The following is a 27,117-nucleotide window of genomic DNA, read 5'->3' on the forward strand; positions in this document are numbered from 1 at the left end:
TGACAAGAATGAGACTTTTAATTGGTTTTAAGTGGAGTTTATAACACTAAGATAAAGGGTAGTTAAACATACAATAACAAACGGACATCGGATTTGTATGAGCATTATAACCTGTACATTTTCATACATTGTTGTTTGTGTATTCTCAGTGCATAGCATTACACACAGAGCAACTCTTGCACAGCACAATAGTATCTGAACAGGCTGAAATGGAATAAGGCTGTTTTACAGACTGAAAATATACTGAGTATACATACTCTACATAAAATGAAGTCCAGAACGGAATGGACAGAGCAATAGGCAGCTCTATCCAACACTGCAGGTTAAGCCCCTTTAATTTAGTGCACAGTCCCACCCCTTCCATCTGCACGCATGACAAATGTATTTTAACAGTATTTAGCAAGTATTTTTTAACAGTAAACAAGAGGCACTTTGTGGCAACCACAGGCATTGTTAAAACATATTGCACAAATCTGCTAGAAACTAGTGACATGAAAACTTGCACACTGGCACCTTTATGAAAATTTTAAAGCTGAAACTTAATTTTGATGCTGCCTGTGAACTCCACCCAAGTTTTATAACCTGTGCCACAGTTAAAGACCTCAAAGGCTGCCTGGGAGTTTGATTTTTCTGACTTAAGGTACTGTGGCAAATCTTTCCAAAATGGGGCTACAGATGTTTAGGGATGGCCTGGGGCCTAACAGTAAGCTCTATAACAGTGATGCCCTTGAATAGTTTCATACATTTAAGCGCTGAACATCTAAAGAAATAAGCATAAGGGGTCCAGAAAGTCAAGGGACAAAGAATACCTGCAGAGTGTCTTCACCAGAATACTTATGAATACTGTCATAAATAATTTTTTAGTTTTTTAAATTTTCTTTAAAAAAAAAGTCAGGACATTTTCAGTCAAAGTAACACGGTTGGTTCTATGGGTGGGGGGGGGTGAATACAAGATTAAGGTACACTAATGCCATTTTATTCCACCTCTAACAACATCCTAAACTGCTTGCAAGGCGTTTCTGGAAGAAAAAAAAAAACAATTATGGACCACTGACTGAAACCCTGCAAAAACCTGTAACAGTGCAAAAGTCTAGTACAATAGATCGCTCTTTAATGCAGCTTTAAATAATGTACTTACTGTATACTATCTAGTCAGTGCTTGGGCAGAAAGGTAGATTTTCCAAAGCAGTAGCAGTGTAAGCATTGTCATCTTCAAGTAAGGCAAAGAATACCTCCCATAGGTGCCCACCTCTCCAAAAAAATAACTATTAAAATTAGGAAGGACAATAAGCTTACTTTTGGCAGGTTTTCAGTGATGTGATAAGATGTGCACGAACAATCAGAAAATGTAAAATGCTTATTAAAAAAAGTGTTAACTGGGTCAACAAGTTTATTTGCTCTTAAAAAAAATAAAACCTTCCTTTGATACCTAGGGAATATATTCTTTATATAGAAAGGCGAGTTAAACGGCATGTGCAGTAGGTTTATGATAAGGGTGGAGCCTTAACGTCAAACAGTACAATGAAGGCAGCTTACATCTCTACCCTCAGTGAATATTCCTGCCCAAGAAACTGAGAAGTTTTTGGTCTGGCTTGTGACACTCCAACAAGCCAGGAGTTAGGACATAATTTGGCATGCTTAAACAAAACTTAATTATATATATAAATATTCTCATATATATAGGGCTTCTATATTTTTATTTCTGAAGCAAGCTTGAGACTTTCATTAAAAAAAATCTTGAGCTGCACTATTCCCCCATTCCAAATGGAATTAAACAGGTTTAAATAAAAAGCCAGTCAGGGACACCTATTGCAGAAAGCTGTAGAAACGAGCAAGGGGCACATTGTTGCAGGGTCTACAAATAGTTTTCACACACATACACAATAGTGCATGTCATTACTACTGCTTGCACCATGTCAGACACAGATTTCTGGCTCCTTGTTATTGTATATTTAATATTTGCTGTTTGGCAGTTTGTAAGCACCATTGTTGGATATACAAATGATCTAGATCTAGTGAGACCTGACACAATAAGGCTACAAACAAAAGTTGCACTTGGGAGCCAAAGATCTGATGTCTCACAAAAGAACCTAAATAGCTCCAAGGTTAAGCTGAGATTTAAGTAGTCATCTACTTGTAATGTAAACCGTTAAGAGCTTTTGTACAGTCAAACCCTCAAAAAGGTAATCCTCTACAATGAACACTTAACGCATTTTATTTTTACCATAAACCCAGTAGGAAATGTGGAAATGGACTGCATTACACATTTAATCAGGTTCAAGAGGGGAGCTGCAAAGAAGTAAGTAGTGGTTAATTCCACGCTGAAAAACAAAAAAGGCAAAACCATGTTGGCTGTATAGCGTTCTTCAGGTATGACACCTGAAGGCAACTCCTTAGCTAAAATATTGGATTCTCTTTTCTCCTTTTCATATTGGAATTCACCTGTACTTGTTCCTATTAATTTATCAAACCTGCAGAAACCATGGAACTGTTTAATGCTATTTGTGAAGTATTTCCTGGCAAAATACAATCTGAGTTTAAATGACATTGGAAACTGCTTAGAAAAAGAATGTATACCATTTATTTAAAGGACATGGACACAAATCCAATAACATGCACATCTGTTTGCCTTTTAAATGAATAGTGTTTACATTATTGCAACACTGATTTCCCTGCTGTTTTGTATATTAGATTTAACCTTAAAAAAAACATTGACAATTACATGGGATACTGTTCTCTGCATACCTTTAACAGAATACACAGTGGTAGAAGGAATGGAAAATGCTTAAGATGTCACAAAGCCTATTTAAAGTATTGATATCGACTGTAGAATTCTAACATGCAGTTTCCACTGCACAATAATTACAGATTACGGGAGATAGCCTGCAAACAGCACGCAAAACATTCACAGTAGGTAAAAGTGGAGGTGTGTGGGGGGCAGCTCTGGCTAGGACAGGGGGGGAGTGACAAAAGCACTGGCCTTGTTTGAAAATGGAGCAGAAAAGTTCAATTTTAAAAAATCTTCACTAATTTCTCCCCCCACTTTTTACTGCTATAACAGCAATCACATTTCTATGGTTAAGTACTAGATGTTTATTTTGTATGACCCCAAAGCATTAAATCCCTTCATTCAAGGGCCATTAATATTCTGTGGAAGGTTCTATCTTGTCCCAATTCAAAAGAATCGCTCCCTCTAGCTGCCTTTTCTAGCACCATTATGCTTTAAAAAAAAAAAGAAAAGCACAAAACACAAGCAGCAGTAGCAGCTGATTCCATAAACATCCAAGGATTATTAATGTTTGCAAGCTGGAAAGGTGCATTTCAATAAGCTGGGAGATGGTGCATGAACCAGCCTGGTCTGTCTTCCTCTCATCATAAGTGCTCTTTCCATCCCTTACCCATACTGCTTCTGTTAAAATGCAGGCAAACCGTTTCAGTAACTGTTTTAGCCAACTGCAATCTGGTCTTTTTATTTGTCACGGGAATGAAAGGGGTAGCATACGGACCCTTTTTGTTTGCATTTAGCACCTACAGTTGGTGATGGAACACGAAGGGAAGGACCATTCTACAATTAAACACCGGATCTGTCTCCACCTTAAAACTGGAATTAAATGGGAAAGTGCTGTCTTTTATCTCCTGATTGTGTTACTTTTTCCATTGTCTCTTTGACACAAAAAGGTATATACACAACATAGCTACTGAACCTTTTTTCCACTGGACAACGGTGTCAAACCCTTGCGGATGTATGGGGCAAAACAAAATTGGTCAGGAAAAAAAAATTGTTCCTATAATTGGTAGCATTTTACTTGACACAATGTCCTATTGCCATTTGAAAAAAGGTACTTGCTTTTCAGTTTATATTCAAGTTTTCTCCTTTTTTTCTCATTTTTTCTTCCCATAAAAATATTTCAGACTTTTGTTATCTGTGTATGTTGCTCTTCATCAAAAGGTTCATTTTCAGGGTCAGAGTCAGTGGTGTCAGAGTATCTATAGTGATCGGGTTCATTGTCACTAACGTCCGGGGTTACTGAAGTTGAAGTGCTGGCCTCTGAATTTGATGGCTCCTCCACGGTTTTCGTAAAATACAGCTTCACCTAGGAAAGAAGAAACCAGATGCTACTGAACTTGGGTATCAAAAGACCAGTGACAATGCTAGGAGCAGAAAACTTCCATACATTTAATCATTTTTATTTTAAGGCATCACCTTTTATCTTGGGTACATAAGCTATCGAACCAAATCTTTCAAATGTTAATCTTTCAAAGGTCATGCATGCGAAAATCTTAACCTGTGGCAACTCTTGTATCATTATATCTAAATCAGCAGCTAACATCTGGGCCCTCTGAGAGAAAGCCTCCCTGATGAACAGCTACAGATATACAGCATATTGCAAAAGTTAACGCTCCAAGGTGTCAGAGAAAAGCTATGATCAAAAAGTCCAGTTTTAGATGACCTGTTTGAGAAAACCGCAGCTATATACTACCATGAAGATATTTTATGTCCACAACTTTGATGTCACACAACACACATCTGTACAACCATAGGCCTTCAGTAATCCCTTTGCTCACTTTGTGGCAATCTTAACAGTACCTTTGCCCAAAGATCTGACTAGGGGTGAAGTTGGACTTGACAGGGATCATGCCCTATCTTTCCCACTACCACATGATGCATACATTGGCAAGGCATCAACTGTTTATTTTTAGAAGTAATTCCTGAATCTTATTTACTTTATATCATATTACACTTAAGTGATCGTCCCATAGAAGACTGAATTATTGAATTATATACGATATCAAAGGTGCTACTGACCGGCAAATAATTAAGCTCTCACCCAATTAGTGGAGAACACTGGTCTATAACCTGCCTATTTTTTGACAGTTTTGAAAGCTTGACTCCATAGAACTAGTCCCCTAGTAGATTGAGTCATTTATAACAAAAGTGGGCTTGGGAGCCTGGCATTGCTCATTTGATAAGACGCTCCATATGACAGTGCACTATAGTAGCTCACATCCTGAGGCTACTACACACTGAACGCCATCTGAACAGCTCATTAACTGCAACAGAAATACTACCAGGATGGGGAGGGCAGAGAGGGGACAATTTGGAACTCATTTGCTTTCTACACATTTAGACAGCTATACTAAAGTCTTAAAACAAAATCATAGCTCCACCTTAATATATACTCTATCTCCACAAGTGCCCCCCCATCAAAACTTCGACAGCGCTTTAGTTTGGGTAAGAAGAAACGACACTTTTAGAATTTGACATCTTTAAATCAACGTTAAGAACCTCCAACTCAACTCAAGGTACACGGGACCAGCCATAATATTGTTTTGTAGTCACTAATGCATCGTATTTATCAATCAGATCTGATCTCTGTTAATCATCATTTGTTACATATCATAAACCAATGAGGATACTTTTTTCACTGTAAAATATGGACCCAACAGGATTAACTATTAGCTTAAAACAAAATGGATAAAATCAGAAGACTGCCTTAGAGCTGTGCGTTTGCATGTCACAAAAATGCAATGAACTGTAGAGAAGTTCAAAACGTCTAAGACACTTTCACAGGAATGTACATGAAAAAGCCTCTACTGGAAAGCATTTATCCAACAAAAATGTCTGACAATAAGAAACTATTCTAAGGGTTTACTTTAAGCACCCACCTTTACTACTACTACTCATTCTTACCTTGAAATTTGGAGAGAAGTTTTTGTTGGCTTTGTCTTTATTTGCTTTGTCCAGATCATTCTTTGTTAATGTCAGGATTAGATAATCCTTGTCGTTGTCTCCACGCTCTGTACTTTGAATTCCATCAAGTTCTTTGACTCCTACTAAGCTTCCATTTTCAACCTTCTCCAGATTTTCTTCTGGTCCAGGTATGAAGAAGGTGTTGATCCAGAAGTGGAACATTTTATCCTGATAAGGACAATGTTATACAGGCTCTTAAAATCATTACTTAATAGATTCCATAATACACTTTTACTTATAAAAATCAAGTAACTGTTATTCAAAGTACTCAACACTACAAAGATTGTCGAGTATGTTAAGGCCGAATCACTGTAAGGTCCCTCAAATTTACTTCAGATGAATATAAAACACAACAAAAACATAAGAAATGCATTGGGCCATGCTAAGTAATATTCCATTTTAATTCCAAGCTGAAAAGCAAAGTTTTTCAGGTGCTTAGTGTAATTAGATTAAATTTAAAAATAACCCCAAATTACCTTTTTCATCATCTTGTTTTGTTTGTGGAAAAACTCCACTTTGATGTCACCACACACTGGCAGAGGCTGTGGAAACTCAAAGAACATGTATTTGTCTTCTCGCCTCGTGTGCGCTGGGTTGGAGGTGTGGATCTTAACTTTGAGCTGATAAACCACAAACTGGGGATCTGCGAAGAGAAGAATAATTAATCTGGCGCTGTGCAGGAGCTCTGATTTGCCTATACAAAACGATGGCATATATTCCATCTGTGAAATTCACTGTATGGTGCAATATGCAAAGAAGAAGGAAAAAAAGACAGGATACACGGTACCACTGCCAGAGATGCATGTTAATATATGAAAGACAAGGTTAATAGTGAAATGCTAAGGGCCCTATTCTGAAGCAATACAACAACTCTTCAGTCAAGCACACTGCTAACTGCTTGTGTAAAATCTACGAAATGTGGTGTGTGACGTACGCACAACATTTAGAAACAGATAAGGGTCTACTCTACTCAGCATTAATATTGTGAAAAAAATAATTGATGAAAAACCGATTTTTACCCCAGTGCCAATTCCCTTTTCTGAAACCATGTGGAATCTGCTCAGTCTTGTTTTTAACTGCAGTATCCCCTTAGAGGAAAAAAAAGGGAGATTAAAACACAGTCCTGGAACCTTGCTGGGGCTGATAAGTGCTCTTGAAATCTATACACACTTGATTTGCTTACTAAATTTGATTTTATTTTTAATTAAAAATGTCAGCATGCAGGCTGCAAACTTGCTAAAATTACACTGGCATCCCTAGCAAAGGTAACTGAAATGGCAAACAGTGAAGGGATGGCACTTTAGTCCAATACTGTATAATTAAAATGACGTGAGTACCTAGACGACATTAAGGTCAAAACTAATAATGTGGCATACTAAATGCTCAGTTCCTCAGTTTTATTCTCATAGCTGTTCACTGAATCAGTTAGCTCTGCTAGTATGACAGATGTCTAAATGTTTAAAGTACAACTTGTAATGGAAGCACTACAGCAACCTATGTGTGAATAACTGATAAATAGCCTACTTCCCAGTGTGCATGAAATCATCTGGTCTGAGTAAGACCGGTAGATTGAAATAACCATTATCAAAGCAAAAAAACAAAAAAATTAGATCCGGATAAAAACCTGCACAAATTACGCAGGATTTCAAGAAAATAAACTCAGCACAACCAAGATTTGCTTCCACAACTGTTGCTGATAAACACACCCAAGCTAATTCAGAATAGGGCCCTCCGGAGGGAAACATCTGTAAGACGCACAGCTGGAGGAGAGAGGTGCGTACAGAACACTGAAGGAATTCAAAAGGTGCCTTGTAGAGCTCTTGCATACCAGAAAGTCACGGAAGACAAAGTCAAAGTACAGAAAACAAAAACAGAAAACCAAAATCCATATAAAATGACATTTGTTGTACTAAAACTTAAGCAAACAGTAACTGGTGCGCTTTGAGTGCATATAAAGCTAGCCACATCCAACGAAAGGAAGGCGGACTCTTAATTTAGTCTTGCACTTGTCACTGGAGGAAGAGGGCAGCAGAACAAAGCAATAACACTGCATCCCAAGTGAACCTCTGGCTCCCCCAAAAAAGGATGCAAAGCTTAACATGGGGCCAAAGGATATGACATCACCAGTTTCTGCATAACCCAAATTCACTCAACTACATACTCATCCAGATTTCAAAACCTCATTTGCAAATCACCCCAGCAGGACAGGAAGAGAAACTTTGAAAAAGACCAACAATGCAATACATACACTACATACAATTAATACGGTAAAATAACTTACTACATGTTCCTCCACTGAACATTGGAACAGTCTCAAACACCATTTTGTGAAACAGCAACGCCACTGGTTTGTACTCCAACTGGTTTTTCAACAGGTAGCTATAGTAATAGACGTAGCGCCTCTGACTGGGAATTGTTACTCCCTGTAAAAAAATTAATAAATCAATAAAATGCAATATATATATACACATTTGGACACACGCTTACTACATCCCTTCTGCTTAATCAGTATGCCCTTGCTTTAAAAGAACAAGTCATGAAGCAATTAGAAATTAAAATCTAAAAATATATCCCTATTATTTATCATAAGGCAGTAACGGCCAATAGTAAGTAGTGCGTGAACACCAGCGTCTTAAAAGGTAGTAAAAGCAATTTCCATGGATGTTTTTCCAAATTCCATAACACACAGTGAAACAGTCCAATTACACGCCTTGGGCCAGAAGACCCTTTCCTGGGGCTCTCTTCATGGCTTGTAAGATGCCTGCAGCTTAAGAAACAGACACATATGCACACTTTCGTGATGTGTGCATTTTCTCCAAACGAAAGGAACATGAAAGGAAGATTCATCATTCAAGCCAGTGCAGCTTGCTTTAAAAGCTGTGAAAGTCATTAACTCATCAAAAGTTCCTAACACCTATTAATAGTGAAAGCGGCTTTCATGCTGTTCTACCCAACTGAACCTAAGGGCTTTCTCAGCAACTAAACGTCAGTTTGAATTTCTGTGTCGCAGACCAGAAAGACAGCAGGTCATTAGGAATATCTGCTACTCCACAGTTTAAATGTTTTAAGTTGCTTGATTAGTACTTTTAACAAAAGCTACTTCCTATACTGCAGTTAAAGTGGTCTTGGAGCCCTTTCCAACCCTAAAAAAACACTAATTCAAAAGAAAAAACATTTTTAGTCATCTGTCTTTCACATTACCTCTCCACTTCTAAAACATACCTCAAGAGTATGAAAGCTATACCTTATTACATTCTAAACTTGAAAACTTTCAAAATTGAATGTTAAAAAGTTAATTCTAAACAAAGAAATACCAACTCCAATAGACAAACACTTCCATTTTCACAGCTAATATTTGGAGCATATGATTTTCTACCAGGCATCTACATTTTAAATTCAGAATAGGTATAACAGCAGTCTAAAAGCTTTAGATAGAAGATTCAAATATAATTTTCATATACTAGAAATCCAAAGCTCCTAATGCTTCAAAAGCTACAACAGGAAGTACTGAAAAGGTAAGCCACATACAGTTTGTGTCCAGACTTACAAAAAAAAGGGCGATAATGTTTTCACTAGAAAATAAATTCACATTCACACAATCTCAATGTGTTTAGACTGACTTTATAAAAGAGCCAAATAATAAAGCAGGAAGAAATACTAAATACAGGAATAGTAAGATATTATTTGACATGCAAGTACTGACCTTCTTGTCTCTGGTCCTCACTTCACCGTAGAAGTCTAGAGCTTCTTGTGCTTTTAGGAATTTACCTCGGTGTAGCAAATAAGCACATATCATTACTCCTGTTCGTCCCTTTCCAGCTTTACAGTGAATCGCTGCAACATGATTGTCATCTTCACTCAGCCATTGGTCAAGATCTTCACAGAAAGGTTTAATAAGCTCTAGCTGGGGTGGATTGTGGTCTTCAAAGGGATACTGTGCAACTGGAAAATAGTTTGGTCAAAAGAAATATTTTAGTGGACAGAAAAACGTCTGTGCAGTATTATATAAACAATGTAATACGCACACAAGGGACAAGCCTACAGAAGGTCCATTTAGACTTACCTCTGCAGTTAAATTTGGCAGCATCATAATGTCTCTCTGCACATCTGCAAAGAAAAGACTCCGTTAACAGAATGCAAATATTTACAAGCATAGAAGTTTGTCCTATACAATCAAAATAAAAATTAAATTCTATCTGAAAAATACCCCTCCATTACTAACTACCCTACCTAGTTCTAGTCTTGCACCAAGGTTTCATAACTGGATTACTAAACTACTAGGCCTGCATGTCCCTGAAACCTGCCTTCTTCAGCTTGTGGTGTCATTTGACTCTTCTGCTTCCTACCTGCAGCTTTACCTTTAAAAAACAAAGCAGGGTGAGCCTTCAGCTCTGAAGCCTGCAGCTCCTGGTTTAAACAGTGTCGCTGCCTCATGACACAGCCAGCTATATCAGATCGGAACTGCAGCACCACTCACTGCTATCTGGCCCTTTCTAGAAACCATCCTTCTTCCAGCTGCCTGGACCAACCTGGGCTTCTCTCACACGAGAGTAGTGGTGATCTACACAGCTGCCGTTTCACTTATACTGAACAGAAATAGATACCCTCCATTTACTAGTTTCCTACTTTATTTCCTCAGCTGTGTAAACTCACCCACTATTTAGCTTTGCTGAATATAGATGTCAGGCAGATAAACAAACTTGTTATAAGGCACTGCATTCTCTCATGCTTAGATCCTCTAAAGACTGCCTAACGATACTGCATAAGTCAAATATGCTCCATGTTACCCGCAAAGCTTTTCTTGAAAGATTCAAGACGTTTGTCTATTTTAACCCATAAACCGCACAAATCTAACTATCAGCACACAGTACATACTCTCGGCAAAATGTTCACTAATATGCTTTTACTTGCAGGACATTTAGAAATACAGAGCAATACTTTTATTTTTTTTAACAACAAACACCAGAAAATCTCATGTGTGAGCTGTGTTAAGATAAAAAAATACTTACAGATTATATATCTTGTAATGGTTTTTATGTTTTGAATCAAGAAACCTAAACAAATAAAAAAAACAATATCAACAAACGCATTACGTCTCTACATGGCACTGAGTATATAATAAACAGTAACTAAGTCAAGGGTTAACATTTTTAAACTTTGTCTTTTTGTCCAAATGCTACTTCTAAAGGAAGACTGAAAAAATGAAACTGCAGAAGGTGCAATCCAGCCCAAAATGCTCATCGCAGGTCCCCTAGGCATGTCTGATAAAGTTGGGTCTACATCACACATAAGCTTACGTGCATTTAAGAAAAGCAATTACTTAAATTCAGATCATGAAGAAAGAAGTTTTGATGTATTTTGGAAAACTTGAAAAATAAACCTTGTTTCAGAACTGTAATAAAAACAAAAGCTTTACATATATAAGCTGACAGCTTTACATGATACAACACCTAATTTGATATTTGTGGACTGATTTTAGCTTGTGTGTCAATACAGCAGTTCCAATCCAGTCATTCACAAACTAAAAACATTAGTAGAAAAAGGTTTTCATGAAGAAAAGGTCAGAGTGCCAGTGGTTCATCAGGAATTAGATTTGATTTCATCCAAGTAGACTAGCAGAGCTTCTCTGTAGCACTAAGAGTAAAACAAATTACACTATTGTGTGATCATGTCCTGTTTAAAAATGGAGGAAGTTATTTAGACAATGCAACCCCAGGGTTAAGTAAAGTTCACATGTAGCTTGCAAGTTACAGTTAAGTCTCCATTGGGTCCAGACTGGTAGTTTTAGTATGTTAAGTTTCTCAAATATTGCTTAAGTTCCTCATGGATATCCACTGAAATTCAATTCTTTTGAAGAACCACCTGCAAAATACAGGATGACTCACTTTTTGTGTACTGCTGCTCACGACGGGATTTTGTAATTTGTAATAAACTGTCTACATGTAATTGCACCAGTGCTGAATATTCCTGTGTGGTAGTTTAATTTTTAAATGACCCATTCAAAAGTGGTGTCACACCGCAGTAGTCTAAAGTGAAACTTAATTTGTGCTAGTGTAAAATCTTACAATACATTTACTGTTTTCAATGCTCATGAAGGCATGTTGTGATTGAGATAGTGGTGGTGGAGGGGAGTCCCCATTACCTGTAAAGCGCTTTGAGTGGAGTGTCCAGAAAAGCAATATATAAGTGTAAGCAATTATAATGATGATTATTTAAATAAAAGGCTGCTGCATACTATCACTGTCTCAGCGCCACTAATACAAATGTGTCAGTAGTGGCCAAGTAGGTCTAGACAAGTACATTAAGGTAAAAAACAGGACTAAAGCACAGTCTCATGTGAAAATCTTGAGCTAAATCTGGCAAAATGGTACTTCCTGATGTTTATCAAGCGAGTTCAACTGTTCAAAACTATAACTAACATCTCAAAAGAAATTACAAATTTTAATACCTGTTCTAAAGTTTTTCAATGTAATGACAAGATCACCCAAGAGTAAAGAAAAAAAAACTTATAACTAGAAATTTAAAAAGAGCAAACCATCCTCTGAAAAGCAAGAGCCTTTAGTAGGGAAGAATGAGTCAGGGCTGTTATTCTTACTAGACGGCAGCAAGAGGTTTGGTGTTTAAATGCTATGCACCTGCTGCATTTAGACAACACGAGTGGTTTGCGGTGTCAGTGATTTGGATGGGTAAAAATCAAACGCCTTCAGGAACCCGAGATCGATTGTTAACTGCCTTTAAGCTTCCCCAAATTATGTGCATCACATCTTGAGAACTGCTGTCCTTTGAAAGGAGTAGAATGAGAAATTCACAACTGGTTGCAGCAATTACAGCACTTGTGCATCATTTTGCTCAACAGTCTAGAAGATGTTTTACTAAACTGCTGGCCATAATAGCTTGGGAAATTGTAATTACACATGTACAATTCCAGAGTTCAGCGCACAGAGAAGGTATACCTACTGTTTACGGATGTAATATATGTAAGGTCACATCAATGAAGCCAAACTACCTTAGAACTTAAAGAAATACCTCCAAAGACCATTTTTGCTGGGCCTGCTAGGCATATACTTCATGATGCCAAAAGCAGAAACAAGTCTTTTTAAGGGTCATATTTAATGTCTAAGCAAAGCCATTTTTAGGAATACTGGCTTGTTAAAAGGGGTTTTGGAATGAGAATCCATAACTCTGCCTGAAGGAAGGGGTCTGTTTTCATCTGATTGTTATATACAATTTGTAACAAACTTTCTGAATTGTTAGAAATTTGGAAGGCGAAAAAAATCTTACCGTACTACGTCGTCTATATTGTTCCTGTACACACCTTCAAGCCTTTCAGCGGGAAACCCCATTGCAATAATATTGGGATAAATATCTGAGAGCAGGAGTCAAGGAAACCTGGGGATAAGAAGTCTTTTTACACAAACACATTAGGCCAAAACACTAGGTATCCAAAAATGGAATCTGAAACAACAGCCTAAAGGTTGTGAATTATACATACCCTTCAGATCCCAGTGAAAATGAACTATCAATGGCATAGCAGCAGGCAGCATGAAATTAACTTTTAAACACTAGCAAGGTCTAATAGAACTTTTTACCAGGAGACAACTGTATTAAAAGCAAAAGCTCCTATTCTCTTTTACACTGGATCCATTTGTCTTTTAGATCACACTAGCACCAACTCGTATTCCAGAGCCCAGAACGCACGAAGAGCAAAACGACCATGACAGGCCCCTTTCCCCTGCACCAAACCTTATGTTCATAGAGCAGATGGTCCACTCTGTGAGGGACAAACAGAGGACTTCTAAGCAAACGGGCCACGTGTGGTCACAGAATAAATCACATCAGCGCTGAACCTCGCTATTTTTAGAAACCTGCATGATCGGGAAAAAGTACGATCTCTAGGATTCTCCTCAGGCTCAGCAGATGCACATGTTTCAGAAGATGAAAAGCAGGTTTACATAATGGGTATACGTCACCTCCAGAACTAAAGTGCTTCAGGTTTAAGAAGAAAACATTAAGAAAGAAACTCACTGTGCACTTCACTTCCATTCGTTGAAGAATAACAACCTGCATTTGAACTAAACCCAAAGGGGTAAAAAAAAAAAGGACTCCACAGAGCGATGGGTCTTTTTGCTCACACAATTATTGCTGTGCTTCAATTTTCACATCTTTTAGCATGTTGAAACTGAAATATTTTGAACATGTTTTAGCACTCGTTTTCAGATGCGCTTTGATGTTGGGAATATCACCTGAACCGACATCTCAGCTGCACGCACAGCCCAGCTGGAAACGACCTGAAGCTTCATGAGAACAAAAGGTGCTGTCAAACCACATCGAGGTAAAAGGAGTACAAACTCAGCCTCAGAGGAGGAGCCCGCCACAGAAGACAGGAAAGGAGCACTGAAACGAGCTCTCCTCCAGACTGCTGTCATTTTTCTTTCACCAGACTCTCTGGACCCACCCGCAATGCTAGCTGCAGCATGCGATTGGCTGCTTGCCCTAATATGCTTTTTGAGCCGCTTCCCATTGGCTGGGTTTCTGCTCATTTTTCCACATTGCTTATAGTCCTATTATCATTTGACGACTAGATTGCTTTAAGTGCAATGTGGACCCTGACATATCTGGATGTAATATTAATTACTATAGTGGATTACTATCTAATCCACTATTAATGGCAATTAAAACAAAGATTACCACCTTTAGTTTTCAGAAAGCATAAGCTTTAAAATAACAGTTTATTATGTACTTTAACAAAGATATCTTAAGTGCAACACAAACTTATTTCCTGTATAATTTTCTTTACCTAATTTGACACAGACTAGCATTAGGAACCAGGTCAACTTGCTGCGATTGTGGACACATAAAAAAGGCTTATTTTTACTTAACTGTAGCTGGACCGGAACATTTTTAGACGGGCACCGTTTTCTAATGTGAGTTACACATAAAAAAAAAAATTATTTTCGCATTTTACCACTTCTCTTACAAAGAGATTCAAGCGACAAAGGAATTTGAAATCTATGCCACAGTATCTTCAGAGGGCAGGGTGTTTCTAAGGATACAGCTAATGACCAAATGTGCCAAGCAGCAAGAACGTCTCCACTGAAACATGAACCAGCTTCCCTCTATAACCACAATCACATCTGTTCACTTTCACGCCGAGAAAACAGCAATATTTATCAGGCTGACAAAAAAAAAACATCTTCCACTGGAAAGGAATTGCTTACAAGTATATATAAGCATTCCAGCTGAGCCAAAACTTGACTTCAAATGTTTCGCTTAAAAGGCAATTTTCAGTCACTTCTGTATTTATTAGTACCAATTTATAATTCTTTTAAAAAAAAAATATCCCATTATAAACATTTACTACTAAGCTTTATGAAGAAATACTGAAAAAAACTGATCACATACCTGTTGACTTCTAATTATAATTGTGCTGTGATAGTTTAGCATGGCAAAAAAAAAAGGACTTGAGTCATTTCTCAAGTAATGGGAAGCTACAAAACATCCACAACTTGCAAAAGGTTTGGTATTCCGATTACATACAAGAAAGTAAACATACAAATCAATTCTGAAACCATTTGTATTTTTCATATCCTGCAGAGAGAAAACATTTTAGCAGAAAGTTTATAGGTGAAATCCAAATTTGGGCTTGTGCAATTTGATCTACCTAAACTTCACCCTTAATTCAACTGAAGTAATTTCCATTGACAACACATCTGTTGTGGAGTAGGACTCCGACCAGAGTGAAAGGGACTGCTCTTCAGTAGTGGATGAAACGGGTCCTCTCCAATGTGCAAAGTATTAATAGAAGGGCTACATAAATGCAGAGAATGAGTTTTATGCATTCTCTTTACTGCAAAGCAAAGCTCTAGAATTTAAAATACATTGAGAAACATCTGTAAAACCATGTTTAAAGTCTCCTGAAAGAAGCATGTCAAGAAATGATATAAGACTGTAAATTTGGGTATTTTAAAAGTTAAATAAATAAAGCAATACTTAATTTTAACAAAAAAATTAACTGAACATTTGATCTCTATTCACGCATGGTTTAAATACCTGAAATTAATGAGGTCCCCAATAATGCTTTCCTTAAGTTAATTGTTTTCTAGCCAGAACGAGTGTTGGCTAATATGAAAAAAAAAAAACACAAAAAATAACATTTTCAAACAAAAGCCTCAAAACTTAAGGATCTTGGCTTTCCTAGTGATACACTTTTTTGACATTCTCACCACAGTTTAGTTACTAAATACTTGTGGTAAAAAAGGCTGCTTCAGAATCCACATTTGACAGTAAACTATCTAAGTCTGAAACAGGAAAAAAAGTATTACGGTAAACTGTACCGTACTTGAGCTTTACACAATCCGGAAGAACACTGGCAGTGCTTAGCACCTGCTGCCACTGAATTCAAGCACGGCAGGTAATTAAATTTAACAAGTTACTTCATAAACTTTTCAAGAAATGACAATGAAGCTAAGCTATAAAAAACAAAGATAAAATAGCTTTGTTTTCCACGTTCTTTGAAAAGTACAAGTCGGAATAAGCAGTAAGGACAGACACATGGAAGTGTCAATAAAAGAACAATACGCTGCTAGCATTAGTTTATTGGCTGCATTTACAGAAACGTAAGCCTTCCTCAATTCCTTAATCATCGCCGCAAATACAAATAAATCATGTTTGCTGTGTTCCTATTTAAAATGGAGACGAAGGCTTAAAACTGTAGGTTTACAGAAATGGGATGTAAAAAAAACATGCAAATTAACTGTGGTCAGACCACCCAAACACTTTCCTCAGCTCTCACCACCATCTTAAGGGTGAGTTTTGTACACAAAAGTATCTTACAAAAGCAGATCTTCAGCTGCATTAAAAAGAAGGGTCAAAGACGCACACAATTTGAAATGCAAAAACTTCAATGTTTTCCCGTTTGTGTGATCACTCATCATTTGGCAAACAGCCTAGACTGAACCTTTTGATTGGCCAGAAGATTAAATAAAAACTTGGAATCCATTCGTTTCATGGCTAATGAGCTGTGCGGGACACTAAGACCCCAATTTATATGTAACCCAATTAAAAAAAGACTGCTTGAGAGTTCTGCCCTTTGGTTTCTTTAGCGCATACTTTAAAAATGCTAATGTATGAAAATGCAATAAAAGAAAAAAACATAAAGTTTCTAAAACGAAGCAAGCAAAATGGTTGTATTGAATATGATTAACAGCAAGGCTATTACAAAAAAAATCAAAGGCACAAAAACCCACATCGAAAAAACATTATGGTTTTCCTCACAAAAGAAAGAGTACAGTCAGACTTCATGGCAGTGAAGCAACAGAGGACTTCCTGTTCTGTATAATATACCCTACGTTTTAGTATTCATTTTCTATATAAATAATGCACACCAGCACGAAGTCTGATTATAGATTCCAATATGATAAATACCCATTAATTGTGTTGTTGCAACCAAAGGGAAAAGCCCATTCCTTTAACAAATCCCCATTCAATCAAAACCTTTGGAGTTCTAAAGCTTCGGAGAGGAGCTTTTGCTTGTGTGCCTTTTACTGTCTAGGGAAGAAAACAACTTTAAAAACAACAGGTGCAATAAAAACACAGAAATACCAGAACTGACATGCAATGACTTCTGAGTTGTCTAGCCAGACCAGTCCAGGCAGAACTCGAGAACTTGCTCAGCTGATCCAATTCCAGTATCAAGTCCTAACACTTATTCCTTTGTGTTCAAGCTTTTTGTGCCCAATATCCAGCCACTTACAGTATTAAGTCAAGGATTTCTTATCTTAATAAACAAGTTTGAGTTCCCTCTATTGGTAAAAGGAGCAACTACCAGGCAGTAGTGTTTTTCACATTTAATGCACAGAGCCTGGGAATGGTGAGTTTTCATACAGCCCCCAGTGAACACGATATTTAATACAGTAAACAATCTCACAAGGCAAGACCATCCTGTAACATTCACAGAAGTAATATGTTTTTAATGCACTTTTGCTCTGGTTCATTTGTTTTACATTCAAACATACAAGGATAATGTTATACTTTTTAACCAGTTTACTCTAAACATCGTGTGGGTTGAAGTTTCAAAAGTCTGAACCCATACATAGAACATTACCCCACAATGGTCTTATGAGTGATACCACAGGGTATTCTGCTTTCCTGCCACCTTCTACAGACATACCCACTAGAATAACTGGCATCTCACCTCTCCCCATATGCCCCCTGATGGACTGGGTATCCCATCCCAGATTACACCCCATGCTTCCAGGATAGAATCAAGACTGCTTTTAAGTGGCTTTCTGATAAAGAATAGAATAACAGGGACCAACTTATCTCACAAAGGGTGGTTCCCAAGTTTAGGTCTTATTAGGATCTTGAAAAAATAGGTAAATAGCTTAATATCCAAATGAATAAATTGGAAGCAATGAGAACTTTCATAAGCTGTGATAACAGTCAAACATGCAGTCAATTATATATATTGCAAATCAGCCAAACAATATCAGTTTTCCCAACTTCAATAAGGTCTTTGTAACGTACAGAAAATAACACTTTAGATTTTACCATCTCATTTCTCACAGAATTCCACTGCCTTAGAAAAAGTCCCTAAGACTCTTCCATTGATAATATAACGGAGAAATCAAAAGATCTTTCTCACAAGATACTTCGTGAACTAGATCACTCATCAACCCCTAAAACTGGAAAGCTTAATACTAGAAGTAAAGGTTAGCTTAATACTAGAAGTAAAATATATACAGTGCATAAAAATCTGCTGTACTAAAAATCTCAAAAAAAGGGGCACATTCACATTTCATGTACTTGGAAATAAAACAGCCAGAAATAAAAGACATTACGTAAAGCAAAAGCTTAGAAATGCTTGGGTGTATCTACGGGGCAATAAAGCTTGGAAAGTTATTTCACTTTTAAAATTGGGTTATCAAACATCAAAGAACTTCAAAAATAAAAGTGCTTAACCAGCCCTTTTACTCCAGAGATTAAAAAAATCCAGTCAAAATACCATGTAGCACAATTTAGGATTGGTACTGCTAATGCTAAAAGTACTCTGAAAACATCTGTACATTCAAATGTCATAAACATTAATTGTTGTATACAGTTTTCCAAATAGTTTCTGCCATCGTCTCTTTTGCAAAAGAGAATTTTTAAAATGAAAGCATTTGGCAGTTTTTTTAGCACAGCAGGGTTCAAATATAACAGAAGTAAAACTTCTCAATGTCTCTAAACTCCTCCTCTAAAATGACTGACGGCAACATGCATTACTTCTAAAAACAGACACAAACCTCTTAAAATGTGTTCAAGGCCAAATGACATCGATTGCTTTGACGATGCTTTTTCCAAACTTCGAGTCCAAAACCGACACTAACAACAAACCATGTTATAAAAATTTTTCAAATCGCATCTGCCTGTTACACACTTTCTCAGTAAAACATTTAATAAATGATTTGACAGACTAAATGGGTTTTAAAGACACTGGTGCTACACATTACTGTGCAGCCTAACTGAACACACACTACTCTCAAAGGCTTTTTAAAGTGCTCTTATGTACAGGCTTCTAAAGCAACATCTTTCATATAGGTGTGCCAATATAACTTAATTGGAATCTTTCATCACCTGTATTGTTAATGGTAGAACAGCCACACAACAAAAAGCCACTTCCTACATGAGGATCACCAGGCAAATTTGACTAAAATGTATTGTGATACATTCTGATCATTTGTACCACATTACCACTGGAAAAAGGTGTACGATTCAAAACTCATTAACAGCAGCAGATTTTATCTTGTAATGAACACAATTTTGGTTATACTGATCAATATCAAATATTTTAAGATTCAGAAATAGAGCACTGAAAACTGAAGTGCTTTGTAACAGTTTAAGAAAACAAAAGATAATGAACAAATCACTCACATTTCTCATGCCCTACAATTTATCTTAATTTCCTGAGCAAAGCTAGTGATCAACACTCCTACCAGCCAGAGGCACTGTTACTAATTTCTTCAGCATCCTGCGCACTGACACGCCTCAGCATTATGAATTCTCAAACATATGAGCACTGCAACAACTGTGCCTTGCCATCAAGAATTAGTATTCCTGCAGAAATGAGTAAAATTAAATGACTTCCCCTTTTTAGTGAGAAGTACATTGTCCACACAAATCCCCCATGTGCTCCAGAAGTAGAAGTAAACGCTTATTGCTATAAATTAGAGTAAAAAAAACTATACAGCATTTGGATAATTTACATATCACAAAATATCAGATTCTATTTGCAACCCTGATGTCTAACAAGTTTTTTTTGTAGAACTCCCCAAATCTTCATATCTGAGGTGCTTGCATGCAATTAACTAATGCACAATCTTTAAAATGTGGAATTTATCAAAATTCACATACTGTCCACATATACGTGTAATATGTGTGTTCCCAGAGTTCCCAATCCTAGTCCTGAAGAGCCACACACCTGCTGGGTTTCAATGCAGTTGAACTCTTTATTTAAAAGAAACCTCAACTGAATGAACAAGTCGTTTAATTGGAACCTTTCCTAGTTTTTTTCTGCTCAAAGGTTGAAGATCTTAAGTTATGAAATACTATAGTTATTAAGGAACAAGTAACAGGTTTATTCCATGCTGAAAAGAGAAGAGAGAAAACAACGTTTCAGCTGTGGAGCCTTCTTCAGGTGTCTACTATAGTTAATTACGCGTTTCGGAACTGAAAACAATTACGAGTTCAAATTAAACCTCAATTTTTTTCTGTTGGGCCTCAGTTATTTGAGCACTCAGGTGGAACAAATCCAGAAGAGGCTCCAGGACTGGACATCCCCGCTCTAATCTACAGAATCCCACTCACGAGTATTCATGAGCTAATTCTATTAGAACCTCAGGATGGTTAGTTTCAACTTGGAAAAACTACTTCTATCCAGACATTTAACCAAGATGGTAGCTTATTAAGAAGATGAGTAATATCCAGCAGCACTCTCCTTTTCAGCACAGATCTTTTCAAAAGTTTTGGTAGCAAAACAAAATGCGCTTAAATCAAGGTATGAGGATTTCAATAAAGCTTGAGACAACTCTGGAGTGGAGAACAGCCTTTTCCTTAAACACACACCCACTGGAGGGACAGTGTCCCCCTCAAGCGAAACGCTGTGGACGCAGCCGTGCCACCCTCTCCTACCCGGGTCTCTATGAAGACGAGCTTCATCGCAAGGGAGGCCTCGCAGTCGCACCAAGTGCGGGAGTGGAACAGGAGGACTCGTGATTGTTGAGTCCCAACATGAATAAAAACATATTCCACATCTGGTTTACTGCTGCTCGCCATCATGAATGGTAACCGTTTAGTATTTGCTTAAAACTCCCAAGCAGAAATCCTGCCGTACTTGCTGACCTCAATGAACACAGGCAGAGTGCCATTTTGCAAGGAGTATTCTACGTCTCAACGAAGGCAGCTTTTTGCTTAATAGGTTCCTGACCAATGTACAATCCATCACATAACACGGCAACACAACACACTGACCTCTATACACTGCAGAGAGATTAAATCTGAAGACTCCAGTCAACTAAACAGTTTCTGAACCCCTTTCTTCCTCTCTGTTCTTACCTCAAAACCTCACCACAGATTAGAGGTACAGGTATTTTAACCCCCCTCACGACCATCAACAGAAAAAATGAAGCGATGCAAAAATCAGCAATAAACTCCCATCTCAGTCATTTAAACAAAGGATAGTCAAAGTCATAGATTACAACAGCCACTTGAAAATAAATGTTAGAAAACTGACACAAAGCACATGTATTTTTAAATACAATCATTTTAACAGCCCCAAATATCCGCACCGGCACAAAACATCAAAACTTTGGGCGGTGAGTGCCGATAAGACTCTTGGCTTCAACCCGTCTTCTGTTCGTAAAGCTTTTTCGATCAGAAACTACACAATCCTTTATCGTTTATAGCTTCACCTCTTACATGCTTATCAAATAGATATTTTATTAAATATAATAAGAAAATAAAACTATGCAGCTTTAAAGGTTCATCTAGAGAGATCACACAAATATTTAATAGTGGATTTAATTAGGATTTCTAATAAAATGTAAGTGTCTGGACAAAATCAAAGTTGTCACACAACATACCTACATGTGGTTCCACATTTTTAAAACTTCTACTCAAGCACATTTTCAGCTTTGTGTGGGTATGTTATGTTCTCATTTTAAAAAAGGGGTAAAGATTTTTAACATGGCTAAACCTAAGTTAACAATGTTTTTAGGAGACAAAAGTCCTCAATGTTTAAACAGACATTTAAACCAAATAAGAAAAGACTGAAGTGTCCGACATTACGGGATTCACTGAATATCCAGTAACATTACTAAATAGCAAAGTGATAAAACCAATTTTCAAACTGAATTTCAAGCATGGCTAATCTTTAAACCATGACTGATGCAGTGCCACTGCTGCACATAACCACAAATGCTGTTGCAAGATCACTTTGCTCTGCTATTTTAAGGCCAATTCCTAGAACTTGGATACAGGATTACATAACAGGAGAAGCCATATTGTTTTAAAACTCCAGGAGAGAAATAAAGTGCTCATCACAAACAACCACAGTTTGAAATGTGGGCCGAAAAGATAAGATTTTTAACCAATTTATGATTTGTATTTCAACGTAGCATTTATCTTCACTCCCATTAGATTGATTTAAACATTTTACACTAAAAGTTAGGTGAATTACACCAACACTAAGGTGAATCCTACACTTTCCTATATTTTAAAATGACCAAAAACCATAACGGGCTTAAGATTAAAGTTATTTTGCTGCTCATAAGGAAAACTTACATTTGACGAGGCCTAATTCCATTTGAAAATACACACCAGGGTCGAAACCACTAGTTCAGAAAATACAGAAAAGGAAAGGGCTCAAAGTGAGAAACGAATCCCAGCATAACTGTTAGAGCCTCTGGACAAAATGCTGATTGCATAGCTCCTGCATTAATCGGGCATCGCCAAAGAAATCAACGTTTATAAAAAAAAGGCCAGAGCAATTGAGTGAACAACATGGACACCTTTTATTAAATTAGTCCCCCATAGCTTACCTTCCATAACTCCACTTTGAAAAACTGCCAACTTTTACCCATTTCCATTAACATTAGAATGCTTGGAAATTAACTGAAAGCCCACCATTTACAAACAGGCCTATACTTAAGAAAGAGGTGACAATCATTTCTGATCACGTAACAAAGCACATACAGCCAATTCCGAAGCCGTACACTTCACATAACCTCGCTACGGGGACTGTGGGCTTTTCTGAGCTTTTCCATAAAAGTCTAGGATTCTGACAAAACGCTAAAAAAAGCAAAAAGGACCACCGATGACACCTGCAACTGCAAACACGTCCCTTTGCAGTCCTTCATGGTGAGGGTTTAACTAAATCCCTTTACTCTCAGCCGGAATTCAGTCAGGAGCTGCATGCCAGCATTACCAAAAACCCAGTAACTTTAGAATCGAGCACTTAGACATAATTTTCCAACATTCTCTACACACCAATTCATAGCTCACTACTAAACAATCAGATGACAAGGGGTGACAATGCAGTTACAGAGGTGTACACATTTCTCCATTTTCTTAAACCATATTAAGAAAGCATCCTAAAATGGCTACCCATCCCCTCATCCCCCATAAAAAAAAACACTTATTAGGAAAACCAGTTACCAGCCTCACTGGGGGCTAGCACATAGAAAGCCATCAATATCGGGGCCTTACATTCAATTCACAGTGACCAAAAAAACAAAAAGCCATCGAACAATCAGGAAAAGACCATATCATAACCAAAGCTGGAAGACTATCAACGCTCAGAGAGATGAAAAGGACAAGTTATATTCCTGTCCTTAAACACGGTAACTGGGCGAGAGGCAGTTAACAGATGGGGTGTAAATGTACAGAAAAAGTGATCTACCTGCCCACAGTTAGAACACCCACTGACCCTCAAAATGGACAATATTCCAGTTTGAACAGCAGGGATGGCAGCCCGAGATTGAAATAACATCTTCTGTTGTTAAAACACTGCGTGCTGGATTTCAAGTGGTCCGGTTGAATGAAGAAGGGAAGATCCAAGTATTGGTAGCTATGATCCTAACAGTTCTCCCAGAGGTTTTCCCCAAGGTGCTGTCCTACAATGCCATAAGATACAGATGAAAAATGGTTCTAAAAACATTTTGAACTTAAGAAGTTTGTATTAACTAAAGGTGCATATTTTAGTTTGAGGCCCACAAAAGGTTCCTAAAGGTCTGAAAGACGCCTTGTAATACCATCAACATTTTTACAGCTGTTCAGCAGTTAATAGCTTTTTTGGAGACTGTGGGAATTAGTAATTCATTTAAACCAAAATACAGTGGAAATTTATGCATCTGCCTACAGCACAAAACCTATTTCTAGAACTCATTACAAGGCCTGTGTGTTCTTTCTTTATACTCATGTGCATGGTGAAAACCAATTTCATAGAAGAACAAATCTGAGAAAAACAAAATGCTAAGCTCCAACCATGTCTTTCAACAACTGGAAGAAATTTCACATTGATTGAAAACCGTTCCTGTCGACAATGTCTAATTCCAACAAAGACTGTCATAACTAAACTGAGGAGCAGACAAGTGTCGAATTATGTACATAGTATTTTGATTATGTCAAGGCATGCCCCAATAGTACAGCCAGGAGCCAGGATTCAGTATCCAGCTGGCGAGACAAGCAGGTCTCTGCTCAGTGCCCCTGCTGTCTTAGTGGAAAGCAAGGCCTGTGATTTTCTCTGCTTATGGGGATTCGGACTGATCCCATCTCTGTCTCTCCTCACTACACTGGAAACCAAGAAATGTGTTTGCAACTCAATCTAAAAAGAAAAAAGCACTTCATGTCTCTATAACAGTCTGTGGTAAACTTCTTGTAGGAAGAGTGGTAATGCCTTGCCTTTTGCGAGACTACTGTACATATGTGATTGAAGCACAGTCTTGGCCTACTGTTTGGCCTGGAAAGTACCACTAACCTGAAGGAAAAGCAGCTTTAGGTATCCAATTACATATAGGTCCGTGGTGCTATCCAGCCTCTAATTCAACTATCCGCAAAATCAGTTTTACCGTTAACAAAGTGGAGCACTTTATAGCAGTACTGCAGCACTTCACCTATAATTACCTGAAAATGCACTCATCGTAATCCAGATCTACCTAAAGGAGCGATGCACATTAACTACTGAGAAAACGCAAAGATCATTTCTCGTTCCACAGACAAGAGAATTTAAACAAGATCAAACGCCTCTGCCATCGCCGGTGATGATGTGCCCGGAGGACCTCGCTGATAATCGATAGATGTTTTCGCCCTGCTAGTGGAAGTGTCAAGTCAACCGCGTTTCTGTCGAGGAGGTACCCAAGGCAGCAGGCCTGGGGATGGGAGCCGCACGGTTTACCTGCTGGACCCACAGATACTCACAGACCGCCGATGCCAAGCTGTGAAATGACATTCCCAAACGACACGACATGAATGTTTAGCCACCTTTTGGAAAACACGACGACAGACTGGAAAGGGTCCCTGTCGATATATAAATCCACCGCCGATTATTTTAAATTGATCCTTTCCGTGTTTTACTGACCGTAGGCAACACATCCATCTTTTTAAACCCACACCGATTATAAACCCGCTATTTGCAATTCTAAGACTTACTAAAGACGACATCTACGCATATTTTACAACACATTTCTTCTCGCTGGCTAAATTAGCCAAACCTACCCCCACCCCCACCACACGTTTATCAACCTCGATTCTGGCTAAATGACAGCATATTTCCAGACCTTTAAGCATTTAATTTGGCCACACAATACAGAGACACGTACCTACTGGTTTTCTGCAGGTTGCTGATGCAATGTCTCTTTGTGTAGCAGTGATTTTGAATTTAATCTAATCCATTCCCTTATCTAGGCCAAGACCTCGTCACACTGCGAAAGAGAATGGGCTCCTTTTCCGTTTCATTTATCGCTTCTCCACCGCACTAAAACGCACATCCGCGCCGCTTTTTCTGAAAGAAAACGGCGTTTTACCCGCACAATGCTCCAGTGCGATCAGGAACCGTTTTAATGTCCACTTACAGCGAAATGTGAAAGCTCTCCGGCCATAAGAGCTGCAACTATCCAGATCTCGTCCACATCCCACTTACCTCTATTTAAAAAAAGACCTCGACTCAAAAACATTATATTCCACTCAACATGAATCGGATCTCAGCCCCCTATACCTAAGAATAATGTTTAAAATGCCGACACGCATGCATGTATATGCATACTTAAAATATGTATAAAATGGATACAGGTCAAGTCCAAGTCGAATCCATCTTCCTGGTATCTCCTTTTGTTTCTGCTGACGATTTCTTTGATGATCGCAGCCATCGCCGTGAAAGGAGTCTTTAGGGCTTGTATGTTAAGAGAGGGTATCGTTGCCTCCCCGGGCTGTGGAAAGGGCCGTCCCCCGGTCTCCCCCGCTCGCTCCCCGGGTCTCGCAGTTGCCCGAGTGTGGCGGCTGCCTGCGGCTGCGGGCTGGACTAGAATGGCTGCTGGCAGGGCCTCCTCTCGCCGCTCCTCCGCGGGCCCGGCTTCCCCGATCCCGCAATCTCTCCCGCGATCCCCCAGTTCCCGAACCGTGAGCTTTCAAATACGGCCCAAGTCTCTAGATCCGCCGCCGCCGCCGTGATTGAGGCGAAGAAAAGCGGAGAGAAAGCCTCTCCAGCGATCCCGAAAAAATAACCCCGAAAAATTGTGACAAGACACACACAAAATATATATATTAAAATCCCCCCCCCCCCCCAGAAACCCTCCAAGCACACAATATCCTCGTCCTCGTCCAAAACACCAGGGAAAAAAAACTGACAGCCTCCACCTTAAAATTTAAAAAATATATATAATAAAAGGGGCTTAAAATATTTTAATATATATAGAGACGATCTTCCTTCCTTTTTTTCCGTCCTCTCCAGCAAAAAAAACTCTAAAGTTCCATCATGGCTTCCGAGAGAAAAAGACAAACTGGGTTACACCATATATCCTGCCGCCGTGCACAAATAGTCCTGCTGTGGCTGTGATTTTACCACCGCTTTAATCGCAGGTGTCCCGATCACGCAACAGAGAAACCGGCAACGGAAAAATGTGTCCCGAAAATAAATATTTCGCATTTAAACCCGACGTAGTGCGCCTCGTTGACATACTACTAGCGGCTACAGTGAGGGCGGAAGGACACACAGGCACACCGCAGGGAAACTCTCCTCTCTGCCAAGGGCAGGTCACGTGTGCTGGTAATTGGGGAAGTTTCCAATATTTTATTTCTTTGCTTCGCGCTAATAATTGAGGTTCTTTTTTTACAAT

At 38.3% G+C, this 27,117-nt stretch overlaps 1 protein-coding gene across 2 annotated transcripts; it reads right to left on the reverse strand.

Annotated features, from left to right (window-relative positions):
* On the reverse strand, positions 1-26,995 carry ptenb (phosphatase and tensin homolog B). Of its 2 annotated transcripts, XM_069188936.1 has the most exons (10): positions 26,073-26,995; positions 13,034-13,118; positions 10,762-10,806; positions 9,816-9,859; positions 9,456-9,694; positions 8,034-8,175; positions 6,772-6,840; positions 6,229-6,395; positions 5,693-5,920; positions 1-4,094 (listed from the first exon to the last, which is right to left on the reverse strand). In XM_069188936.1, the coding sequence occupies exons 1-10, from the start codon at positions 26,149-26,151 to the stop codon at positions 3,909-3,911; spliced, it is 1,284 nt and encodes a 427-aa protein (XP_069045037.1). In that variant the 5' UTR covers positions 26,152-26,995; the 3' UTR covers positions 1-3,908. The 2 variants fall into 2 exon arrangements, with proteins under 2 accessions (XP_069045037.1, XP_069045038.1); XM_069188937.1 differs by lacking the exon at positions 6,772-6,840.
* Between the last annotated feature and the right edge of the window lie 122 nt (positions 26,996-27,117).

This window comes from Lepisosteus oculatus, chromosome 4, assembly GCF_040954835.1.
Source record: "Lepisosteus oculatus isolate fLepOcu1 chromosome 4, fLepOcu1.hap2, whole genome shotgun sequence".
Taxonomy (NCBI): Eukaryota; Metazoa; Chordata; class Actinopteri; order Semionotiformes; family Lepisosteidae; genus Lepisosteus; species Lepisosteus oculatus.

Coding starts and splice junctions, on each gene's coding strand:
- ptenb (XM_069188936.1), bottom strand. CDS start 26,151: ATGGCTGCGATCATCAAAGAAATCGTCAGCAGAAACAAAAGGAGATAC. Junction 6,841..8,033: donor GTTCAGTGGAGGAACATGTA/GTAAGTTATTTT, acceptor TTTTCCTCTAAG/GGGATACTGCAGTTAAAAAC. Junction 5,921..6,228: donor AAAACAAGATGATGAAAAAG/GTAATTTGGGGT, acceptor TGTCCTTATCAG/GATAAAATGTTCCACTTCTG.